This window comes from Grammomys surdaster, unplaced genomic scaffold (assembly GCF_004785775.1).
Source record: "Grammomys surdaster isolate TR1022 unplaced genomic scaffold, NIH_TR_1.0 63, whole genome shotgun sequence".
Classification (NCBI taxonomy): Eukaryota; Metazoa; Chordata; class Mammalia; order Rodentia; family Muridae; genus Grammomys; species Grammomys surdaster.
Window position 1 is genome coordinate 31,050,820 of NW_021604565.1, and position 12,821 is coordinate 31,063,640.

Sequence of the window (12,821 nt, forward strand, 5' to 3'; positions counted from 1 at the left end):
ATATATATATATATATATATATATATATATATATATATATTCATATGTACATATAGAGTAAAACCAGAATGTGTTCATTTAGGAGGTAGGTAGAAACTGGCAGGAGAGGAGATGGAAGGGAAAGAGTGGTGTGGTGAAATATGAGCAAAATACAGCAATAAATATGCTTGAAAATGACATAATGAGATGTTATTTTGAATGTTAAATTAAAATGTAAAGTTAATTTAGAACAACATACATATCCCCAACTCTGCAGAAAAAAAAAACCCTCTATGAATAAAATTTCATTAGTTTGATGCTGTTGTATATTTACAACACATCAGCTTCAATAACTTCCAATGGCTCTTCTCATGTTATTGCTGACTCTGAGAGTATATCTTAGCATCCATCTCTGGTGTTCTCACATCACTAGGTGTTTATGTGGGAACTTAGTTCTTCTAGAGACTATTTATGCCTACTTTGGTCACCCATCTAGGACCACCCAACCTTTACATCATCTACCTGAATATTTCTTAAACACTTAACAACATTGACATTGTAAAATCAAATCTAGGTATATGTATTTGAACTGGTTTGTTACTCAAAATCTCAAAGGAGATAGTCTTTTATAAGCACCAAATTTGAGATTAACAAATTTCATTGCCATCCCTCTCTATGGCATGGGTGTCTTTTACTTCTTACCAAAAAGAGAAAGGAAAGACCTTTGGTGTGGTGATTTCAAGCAGACAGTTACCCTACATAACTCATCTTAGACAATTCTTTCTTCCTTATAGAACACAAATATGATGCATCACTATTGGGTGGCCTCTTGGACTCAATAGCTAATAGAATAAAAAACAGAAATATAAATGATTTCATAGCATGATATAAGTAAGAACATGTATATAATATTTGCATAAAACAATTACACAAATGTTAAGTTTCAGTAAAATATACTTTTGGTCTCTTTTCAGTAATAAAATATTCCCATTACTCTAACTTGTTGAAGTCTGACTTTTGCTGTGTTGCTGGTATTCTCTTTACAAAAGTCTTCTCTCTATGTGGTCCTGCCTAGTGCTGTAAGTCAGAATCCTAATACGGATCTCACAGTTGCCCACCCCAAATCACAGCAGCCTGCACTGTGGACTGGTTGATGGAGAAGGTGAACTTACTAAATCATATCAAGCATGCGAGTTTATGTGAGATCACCTCTTGGGTCCCTTCAAAACATAAACTCTCGCTAGGCATCTATGAACTCTGACCATTTGTTTCTTATAGTTGCAATGGAATTTATCTGACACATAATGCAACTCTTTAACTTAGATGGTTGAACTCTATCTGAAAATAATATGTAGATAAGGATGTCATGTGACTTGCAATTAGCAATCATTTGCTCTTTGTGAAGCTGAAGGCAATGGGCTGACTGCTTTTCACATAGACTCACTTTACTCTGCATGACAAACCAAACAGTAAATATTACTACTGATTGAGACATTGAGACTTGTTAAGTAACTTGAGTGGGCTCATACAGCTAAAAAGCAGTAGGATTTGAATTTCAAAACCTACACAGAGTAAACCCAAGACCCACTCTCCAAGCTACTCACTGTAGAGAGATGTGAGCAAATCGTACTTAAGCAGAGCAACACTCAAACCAGTCAAGTTTTAGACAAATCTTCCCACACTTATCAAAATACTAAGAATGGCTGTTTAAGCCACAGGATGAGCAGTAGTTTAAAAAAAATAATACCGAGCTTCAGTATAGGTCGTCCTTTTATTTTCCATTACAGGCTCTCTGACTCTGGAACTTTCCCATCGTATCTAGCCCATTTGGAGAGTGAGGCTCATTTACATGGGTCTGTAAGGACTTTGATTTCGTTGTGAGTAATATATATTTCCGCTTAGGTCTCACTCTGCAGGCCAGAGCTAAAGGCAAGTACTATTATAGATCAGGGCCAGTGAAGTGGGTAATGAGGTTTGGTATATAAAACGCTTGGTATAAATGCAAGGGAACTTCTGGCTTTTCTTTAACATTAACTGCTTTGAAATGCATCATTTAAAATAGAATGCTTAGTAGGCCAGTAGCTGTTGGAGAATAATTTTCCTTCACTAAGCAGACCACTGGAAGCTTCGGCAAGATGCCTTTCACAAACACAAAGCTGTATGCGGTGAGTTATTTTTAATACGAACTCCATGGGGTGACTGCTAAAACACATAGCTGAACATGAAGAACATCACCCACTGCTGCAAAAGTAAGGGATGGAAGAGCTGCTCCCGTCAGCTACATAAAGGAATACGGGTTTGAATCCTCAGGCTGACACGGAAGCTTAAAAAAGAAACCGTTAAAATACCCAAGCAGACATTTCATCTCCCCAGGTCAAAAGTCTTCTCACACTGACTCGTGGGACCCACACAGAGGGTGGGGAGAGAAAAGTGGCTATAAATAGGACATTACAAGATTAATTACATTTGCCTATAAGATTTAAGATCGTATCTGCCTCTGTGTTCTTCAGCTGTCTGTTGAAATTGGTCTGTGTTGAGTAAGAGCTTTCTGGCCCAGAAAGACATTCCTTCATTGTGGATGGAGCTAGGTAGAGTATTGTTCACTGTGACATACCAGTGTGAGTGGTAGGCAAAGGGTTAACTACTACCCTAAGTTCCCCTCTCCTTCCCCCTCTCTCCTTGGTCTCTCCTCTTTCACCTTTCTTTTTTTCCCTCTTCCTCTTCCTTTCTATCCACCTACCCTCTCATTACTTTTCTCTAACAAATTTTAATAGCCCAAAGTGTTCTAGGTGCTATTCTTCTGTCACACTAGTTTTTATTGAAATTCGGGCAAGTGTGTTATTACTAATCCCAGCCATGTGACTTCCAACCACCAATAGCTTGATTGCTTTAGATCCCTGTCATCAGAGCTCGTGGCTGACATTGCTTTAGCTTTCTTCTGCCAAAGCATAATTCCTTGTGCTTGCTTAGTGTGCTCCAGGTTGAGCTGAGCAACTGTTTATATTATCAACTTAGAAACTTCAAGCACTTACAAGATAATTTACAAGGCAAGTCAACCCTTTTCACAATTTCTAGTTCTTCCTAAGGAACTAGAGGGGGACTTTAAAAAAGATTTATTTATTTTATTTATATGAGTACTCTATAGATGTCTTCAGATACAGCAGAAGAGGGCATCAGATCCCACTACAAATGGTCATGAGCCACATGTGGTTGCTGGGAATTGAACTCAGGACCTCTGGAAGAACAGTCAGTGTTCAGAAAGACCAGTCAGTGTTCTTTACTGCTGAGCCATCTCTCCAGCCCACAGAGGGGATTTTTAATGTCAGTCCAACTGTCTATTGAAGGTTGACCCCATCATAAATTCATAGTGCAAGCAAAGCCACTTTAATAACCTAGACTTTGCTTAGAAGAACTCTCCTAGCTTTATTTAAGATGGGAAAACAGAGCTTCAGTGCTTATGGGTGGACCATGGAAACTGATTTAGTCATCTAAAGCCTTTATAATCTCTTGTTAAAGCATGAGTTTGGGTCCTGCTCTTGAAACTGAAAAACTGACTGTGTCATTTAACTTCAGTGTGAAGCCTATCCAGATCTCTACAGTCTCCTGAGTCTTGGCCATCTCTAAAGTCTGAAGGTCATACTCATTAACCACATTGTGCTACAAATTCAGCTATGAGCACAGCTCTCTCTCTCTCTCTCTCTCTCTCTCTCTGAGGGTGTGTGTGTGTGTGTGTGTGTGTGTGTGTGTTTAGGGGGAGGCTTTTCAAGCCTTTGCCTTGTGTGGCCCTCTCTAAGGATGTTCTAGGTGATTTTCTCATGAGCTACCATAACATCTCATGGTGGCTTGAAGACAGCAGTTGTTCTCCCTGTAAGAATCTGCATTGTCTGTATCCATTACTAGTAAAGTAGTTGTTCGGCATAAATATGCAAATGAATGCAAATTTCTGTTGCAGTGATGGAGAAAGGGATTATTTACAAAGTGAGAAGACATTCTCAAAAGGCTATTTGGATATTCTCTCACAGTGCAACTTCAGCAAATTAATTTGACCAGAAGAACAATGCCCTTCTTCAAAGATGCTCCTGCCCCCACGGGCAGAACCTGTGAACAAGTTACCAGATGTGACAAGTGACAAAGTGGAGTGAAGGTGGAAGATGGAATTAAGGTTGCTAACAGTTGACCTCAAAACAGGGAGGTCTTCAGGAGTCATCTCGGTGTAACCAGACAATCACAAGTGTTTTTGAAATGGAAGAAGGCAGAAAAGTCATGAAACTGATGTGAGGAAAACTGAACCTGCCATTAGAGGCACTGAGAAAAAGGGAGGTCCAGAGGTCAAGCATATGGGTGGTTTCTAGAAAGACAAAGAGACAGATTCTCTCTGAGACCTTCTGAAAGCAAAACAGAGATATAACTAGTTTTAGCTCCTGTAGATATATCGAAGACTTATGACTTTAAATAAAGAAGGTAGAATTTGGGACTGGAGAAATGGCTCAGAGGGCTACCAGTGTGTGCTGTTCTTGTAGAGAAACTGAATTCTTCAGTTTCTATAACCCACATGGCAGCTCAAGTCTATAACTTGAGTTCTGGGACATCCAAAACCCTGTAGATTCTACACATCAAGCACATACATGAAATACATACATACATATAGCCTAATCACCCACACATATAGGTTAAACACATGTATGCATAAAATAAAAATAAATAAATCCTTTTCTAAAGTTGTAAGATTATAAGTTTGGGCTTGGCAAGATTGGTTAAGCAGGTAAAGATATTCAAAGCCAAGGCTGATAACATGAAATCAGTCCCTGAGATATAAGTGGTGGTAGACTGGAACAGACATCCTGCAAGATGTCTTCTGACCTCTGTCCAGGAGTAGTGGCAAGTAGAAGGACATGGAAATAAAAAAAAAATACTTTTAAAAATGTAGTGATATTATATATCTGTGTTCTATTATTCACCAATTTTTTTGTAACTTATTAACAACAAGATAGCAGATTAGAAATCGGAAGACCTAATTAAAACCATCTTTGCACCTCTTGCAACTTCACTCTCCTAATCAATGACTTGGGGCTGAATCAAATCTAATCTGCTTATCTCCTAAGGCTGTTTATGAGATCAAAAGCTGTAAAGCCATGCTCGAATATGATTCAGCACTAAGTCCTTGTGCGTCTTCTGCAAGACACATAACTGTAAAATGGGGGTAGTAATAGTATCGCTTTATTGTAAGGATCTGAGTTAATCCACATAAAGTGCTAAGAAGGGTGTCTGGCATCTTGTCATGTACAGGTTGCCCATTGCTGCACGGGTAAAGAAATTTCAGAAAGGTTAAGCACTATCAAGTGATAGGACAGTGTGAGCACTCTTAAAGAGCTGATTCTCAAGGAAGAGAATGGCCCACAAACCCTTTCTAGTTGCAGTCAGAAATGCACAGAGGCATTTTAGTGATCAAGTGCCACATGGCTAGCATTTAGTAATGGACACCAAGGATCACAGATGTCCTGGGTAGTCATTCACAGTGGAAGAATTTTCTAAGTCCTAAATGATACTTTTACATGCCTTCCCATCTTCAGTTGTTGAATCAATGGGAAAAAAATCAAACCAAACCAAAAAATAAAAAATAAAAAAACAAAAAAACACAACAACAACAACAACAAAACCCCAATGATACCCAAGAACTCATTAAGTGTTCAAAGATAACTAGCTAAGCTATTAAGGCTGGACAACCTTAACATCTTAGTTACTTTTCTAATGCTGTGAAGAAATGCAAGGACTGAAGCAACTTACAAAAGAGTGCATTTTATTTGCGGTCTTGCTTAATGTTTCTGAGGAAGAGCCCATGAATATCATGATGGGAATATGGCAGTAGTCAGGTAGGCATAGAATTGGAGCAGAAGCTAAGAAATCACATCCAATCCACAGGCACAAGACAGAGAGAGAATTAACTAGGAATGAAGCGGACTTTTGAAATCTTAAATTCTGCCTCCAGTGACACTTCTTTTAACAAGGCCACACCTACTAATCCTTCTGGAAAACATTTTCACTAAGGAGGGACCTAGCATTCAAATATGTATGAGCCTGAGGTGGCCACTCTCAATCAAACCACCACACTTAACAAAGCAAATTCTTAAAGTTTTGGATTCTTTTCCAACTCTCCCCAGAAAAGTCACTACCAACTTGTAACCCAGTCTTCCTGTCCCAACATCCTCATCCTCATCACCAGAGGTAGGGATTACATCGAGGTGGAGATTTTGGAGAGGCGGGATTACAGAGTGATTTTCTAAAGGACCTCTGTATTCAGTGCACTTGGAAGTACAGCTGCTGGGGGAGCCTCTACACACACCTTTCTTGTGTAGAACTAACCTTCTCTTTTTCCTTAGAGTCTCAGTCCAGGGGGACCTCTTCAACAAGGGGTATTTCCATCCACTCCTACCTCCACACTTTAACAACAGTCTTTCAGAACTTTGCTCCTCTATCTTGGTAAAATTATGGATGAATTAATTTTAATATATCAGCTACAAAAATGCTGACACATTTCATTACTATTTTACTAATCCATTAAAGAAAAAGTCTGGGGAGATACTTCAGTTGGTAAACTGCTTATGTGGAAGCATGAGGTTCCTGAATTCCGTTTCTCATGCCCATGTAAACAGCTGGGGATGGGCAGAACAGTTCTGCAGTCCTGGTGCTGGGAAAACAGAGACATGAAGGTCCTGGGGACTTTCTGGCTAGACAGTCAAAAAAAAATTGGTGAGTTCAAGCTTCAGAGATTGAAACCCTGTCTTGAAAACTATTAGGGAGAGTCATTGAGGAAGAGAGCTGATATTGAACTCTTTTTTGCGCACGTGTGCACACACACAGTCATGTCCTAGCCAACAACTGGTCACATTAAAGTCTGTGTGAGTGATATTTTTAGAATTATAGGGCTCCATATTTACACGGTTCCCTGTGGGGTATCTGCTTTCTCTCTTTAAAATGAGAAGTAAGTACGTACTACAAAATTTTCTGATCTTAATTTTAATGAATACTTGGTTAACACATTAGCTTACTTGCGGTGGCTGATTTACAATTTAAATTAGAATGGAAACATGCCCTCCTCGCTGGCCATGTGTTCAACGCTGTCCTGTGGAGTTCTGCTCTCTCATAACAGCATTGTTTTGATTGATGCTTGTTACATTTGATTTATAAAGCCCTGTTCTTCATGTCCTTCCCATCCGAGTATACCACACAATTGTTTTCTGCTCAGGGCTGCCTCAGACACTTCACTGTATTTAAGAAGTGGGGAACATAGCAGGAGCCCAGCAACTTCAACTGGTCGAACAACATGGAACCCTGATGAAGCTCGGGCTCGGCCTTACATAGAGGTTACTTGAGCTGGGAAATCAGATAGACTTCATACCTCCTAGCTATGTTATTGTTGCTTTAGGTAGATAACATAATGCTTTTGTTTCCTCATTAGGAAAGAGAACAACAATAGTATTGACCTCATGGGGTTGCCAAGCAGATGAAAACAGAGCCTGGCACATGTGGAGTGCTCAAGAAATGTTAGCTACTGTTAAGTCTCTTTCCCTAGGATATGTTTAACCCCTGTGGCCTCTGAAGGGATGATCTCCTAGCATTGGTGCTTTGATACAGATAGATAGATAGATAGATAGATAGATAGATAGATAGATAGACGGATGGGTGGGTGGATGGATAGATAGATAGGTAACTAGATAACTAGATAGACGATATATAATAAATGGATAGATATATATGGATAGATAGTGATATAGAAATTCCTTTTCTAAAATATTCTAATTAAGAAATAATAACTCCAATAAGATAGAGGAAAAGACTCTGCACTTTAAATGGGACATTTCTTGTCAATTTTATTGAAGCTGAGTACCTGTATGCCTTATATTCTCAGTGTGCACAAGGTCACCCTATGAAGTAGAGAGGTGACACTTTCCTTACTTGCACTTTGCAGAAGACACCGAGACTATGCTAGGTTATGAGAATGTAAAATGGCTGAGGAGGTAGCTCTAACACGCCTCTTCACTGGGAATCTTTGCTTTATACCAAATGACAAAAGGGAGGGTTATGATGTCTGAGCTGATGGTATGTGACCTCTACCACATCAGTGAGGACCACAGAGGACAATAAACACTGGTTTTACATAAGAGACACTGGGTTTGGGGCCTGAGAGTGAATCTCGGTGGTAGAATGTTTGTCTAGAATGTGTGAATCACTAGGCAACAAACATCTCTAGCTAGGTGAGGGTGTAAAGGTGAGAAGCTGTGGGAAAGACAGGATACTGTTTGAAGTCATACCTTTCTTCATAGGCATTGCTAACTAGCAGACAATCATTCAAAAGTTGGTCTAGGGATGCTCAGGTCTCCTCCAGATGTCCTGACTGCAAAGCATGATGCTGTGTTCTTTAGAATGTCTCTAGAGAGAATTTTACAGAACTCATCTTCTGGTCACTCTTTAAGAAGTACGTGACCCTTTCACTCACACACACACACACACACACACACACACACACATACACACATATACCCATATATACATACACACATACACATATATACACACATATATACACACACATACACACATGCATACACATATATACACACACATACATATATACACATACACGCATGCATACACATATATATGCATACATACATACAAACATACATACACATATATACACACATATACACATATACATTTATATACATACATATACACACATATATACATACACATGCATACATACACATACATACACACTCATACAGATACACACATGCACACATACATACACACTCACACACATACAAATACATACTACACACATGCACACACTCCTTTTTCTAAAATCATTTTCAACCTCAGGGAGTCATCTTTTCTTCTTTGTGTGTAAGAATTGTTTTTTAATGTCCTTGGCGAGTTACTATTCATTAAATTGAAATCAAAGACAAGAAGAAAGGATGTAGTAAGGGGCATGCTGAAGTAAAAGATGTTTTTGTCACGCCTTCCATCTATATTTTCAGTATTGATTACAAACAAAACAGGTGCCCAGAAGTTTATAGTCCAAACTACACTCTAACAAGATCCTACCTGTCCTCAGTCACCCAAACCAACACATACTTGATAAAGAATTGTTCTCCTGTTTACTTATGTTAATCATCAAGCCAAACCAAATAGCCTTCTAGGTTCTGGATTCAAGGGCAGTGACTATGAAGACATCACAAATCCTCTAGACAAATCAAAAAAGAAAAAAAAAAAGCCCCTTAGTGTTCCAGGCTAGGAGGCAGAGACCATCACATTGGGAGTTTCATCTGCTGTCACATGCCAAGCAAGTTGGCTTCCCAGAGTCACACACCAGCACCACAGTTGGGTGAACAGGGAACTGATTACATCTTAGTTTAAGGGCTTAAATCAATCACCACGTTATAAAGTCTAGGTTGGAATACTACTGTCTCGGTAGGTGAGTTAATTTACTCCCTCACCCTGCCTGAATGTCATTGAGGGATCCAAGGTCTGGAGAGCCCCCTATCTAAATAAAAGACCTCTGAACAACTCAATCTGCAGTTAGGAAGAAACTGAGAAAAATCGATGAAATTATCACGCTGTGTGAGTGCCAGCGAAGTATGTACAAAGAGCTATGAAAACAGAAAACAAGAGCTGGGGAAAGAGAAACTGCTCGGAGTCACCCACCCCCACCTCCATATTGCCACATCCAAACTGGTACTTCCTAGTCTATACCCATTGGATGATTATAGAGTTGGAGACATCAGATTTTCAGAGAGAGTTTTCGAAAGTTCTTCACATTCATGGGCAGGGAAATCTGTTTACAAATGCAGACTGGATTTCACACTTCCCCGGGAGACACAAGCAGGGGGGAAAAAAAAAGAAAGAAAGAAAAGAAAACACTTCATCAGCTCTCCACCCAGGGGAATCTGGAATCCGGACTGACCGGCTGAACACCCTGCAGGGGAAGTGAACTTGTGCCTAAATCTGCAACATCTTTCCCAGCCTTTGGCACTACTCAAAACTGCACAGCGTCACGGACTCTCTCCAGTGCTGGAGGGAAGGGAAGTGGGAAAGGGTTGCTGAGTTTTAGCATTCAAATACTGCCACCTCTCTCTGGCTTTTTCTTTTTTTTCCCTTTCACCTTTCAGGTCTTCATAGCTGGATTGCCCAGGCTGTGAACATTTTGCCAAAGTAGAAAAGAACCAGAGCTTCCCTGAGTGAGTGGCCCTGCCTCTCAATGTGGGCAGATGCAAATCCCGTCCACTCTCCATTTCCCGGTCATTTCCCAGACTCCAAATTGCACTTGGATTGTCCGCAGATAAAAATATGAAACCACGTGTACCGATAAGTATGAAACTTCACCACCGATAAGTATGACACCACCAGTGCACTAAAGCCAAGCCAGGAAAACACAGGCAGTCCCGTCTTTTAGTACAGAGGCCTGGGTCAGAGCCAGCGTGAAGACGAGTTGCCCCCAGGTAGTAAAAGTTGTCAAAAAAAGAAAGTCCATGACTGCTACTGCCTTTGTAAAGCATGGGCACGGTGGGGTCCCTGGGCTGCGGAGCAAGTGGCAGATGAGTGTGAGCACGATGATGGGCGGGAGAGTGAGTGGTACTGCGGGGTAAGGCTCTCGCAGGGTTAACCCCTTACCTTCCAGCAGCACTTCCTTGCCTGCGCGCTTCAGCGCCTGCACTGCCTCGTCGTGGGTGGCGTCCCGCAGGTCTGCTCCGTTCACCGACAGGATGGCATCGCCCACGTACAGGGCTTGAGTCTGATCCGCTGCCAGCCCCTTGAAGATCTTGCTGATGAGTATGGGCATCTTGTTTTCCTTACCCCCTTTGATGCTAATGCCCAGCCCGCCCAGCTCCTGCTTCAGCACCTTCACGCCCCTCTTCTGGTTTGAGATGGACTCAGGCACCTGCTCCGGGAGGTCGGTAAAGGCGGTGCGGACCCCCGCGGGAGAGTCCGGGGCTTGAGCGACACCGGTGCCCGGGTGCCCGGTCCCGGAGCCCCTGCAGAATGAACCATTGGTGGCAGTCCCTAAACCGTTGTAAGCCGCAGCGCTCTCTTCGCAGCTCAACACCAGGGCGTCCTCGCTCAAGTTCACCAGAACTTTATGCCAGCGATCTCGCACCAAAACTTCCAGCAGTCCGCTCCGCTGCGCCCGGGCGCCTCCACCGCCAGCCGGCGCAGCCACAGCCGCTGCCGCTACCGCCATCTTTCCAGCATTCTTAAAATGCCATGTGATTGCAAACGGGGGGAAAAGTGGAGAAAGGGTGACGGTGGGAGGACTCGGGTAGCCGGGGCGCGGAAGAAGCAGATGCCCCGCAGAGCGCGCTCAGATCCCGGACTCCACTCCCCGTGTTCGCGGCTGCGCTGGGCGCCAGTTGGCAGCGGCGGAGCTTGTCACCCCCCTCTCCTGATCCTGGGCGGGGTGGAGCAACCTAAAAGAAGAAGGAGAGCCCTCAACAGGGGAGGAGGGAAAAAAAAAAAGCCAGCTGCCAGTTGCAAAACCCTAAACCAAGAGGAGCCGCGGAGCCGCCAAGTGCTGTAGAGAATCGGTAGGAGGAGGCAAGGGCGGGGACCCGGAGCCCCAGCCGCTCACCTGTTCGCCACGGCAGCGTCGCACTCCCACGTCGCTCTGGCTCAGACCCGGGTGCCTCAGTTCTTGGTTTCACCTTGCCGCATCTCCCCCAAACCTACGGGGTCACGAGCCACTCTGCCGCCACCCCTTTTCTTCTCAACCCTCTATTTTCGACGGGCTTCCCTCTTACCTTTAGCATGTGCGCTCACTCTGTCCTCTTGAGTCAACTCCCCTCCCTCCTCCCAGAGGTGTTTGAAGACCCAAGTCTTCCTCAAACCAAAGCTTTGCTGCCTCTACTCCGTTCTCGCCCCCACCCCGCCCCCCAGGCCTCTGGGAAGGAAACTGCGGAGAGAGATCCTAGGCTGTGCCAGAAGCCAGGGGAAAACTGTCACAAGAACATAGAATCAAGTCTCATCAAGCCGAGTATCCCTATCCTCTAAGTCAATGCAAGGCATCTTTCTGGGAGTTTGAAGACAGGAGGGCTTTCTTGCAGTATCTACCCTGAATTTCAATGACGCACTACCTGCCTCATCTCCAGGACAAGTGTCTAACTCAATGTCTGCTCTTTGCATTGCCCCATTCTTCCCCCAGCCCCACCCCTGTGCTAGCTCAAATGCTTCTCGGGGCTTCCTCTTTCTTTCTCAGATTCCATATAGGAAATGTCTTCTTTAAAAACTAAGAATCGGTTTGTTCTCCAAGTTCCCTGAAAATTGCTTGTTTGGCTCTTAAGCTGCTCTGTCCCAAGGTGATGGCATTGTAATTCTTGGTTCTTTTCCTAAGCCAATCAGGAAATGCCACCTTAACTGTAACCCAAGCCATAGCCGGACATCCCAGAGTTGTTCTGCTGAGCAGGTCCCACAGTTCATTTAAACCTTGTTAAGACTTACTGGTCTTCCTGCTGCTCTCTCCTTTCTGCAGAAGACAAAATAAAATGCCGAATCTGCTAATTCTGGAAGGTGAAGTTCACCCAATAAGAAGCCAGTAGGAAGAGGGTCTTTGATAATATGCATGTCATCACCCCACTGATGGGTGCAAACAGCTCCAATTCTTTCTAGATTCACTTAATCAAGGATGCTCAGAAACTTATAGGAATCCCCTATGAAGTCCCAGGCAGGGGTTACAGAACTCAGTGAAAACACTTGAGACTTTCCTGAGAAGCTGAGGTCACTACAGCTCACACAGGGCTTTCCACTGCCCTGCTCCTATAAGTTTTAAATGTCCATACTTTAAAAAA

The 12,821-nt window shown here is 42.7% G+C and overlaps 1 protein-coding gene across 1 annotated transcript in view; it reads right to left on the reverse strand.

Moving 5' to 3' along the window:
• Positions 1-11,622, reverse strand: part of Sntb1 (syntrophin beta 1) — a 242,061-nt gene extending 230,439 nt beyond the window's left edge. The window contains exon 1 of the mRNA XM_028766836.1: positions 10,654-11,622. Within this exon, the coding sequence (XP_028622669.1) occupies positions 10,654-11,221 (568 nt within the window). The 5' untranslated portion in view covers positions 11,222-11,622. The remainder of the gene's footprint in view (positions 1-10,653) is intronic.
• Positions 11,623-12,821: the final 1,199 nt, after the last annotated feature.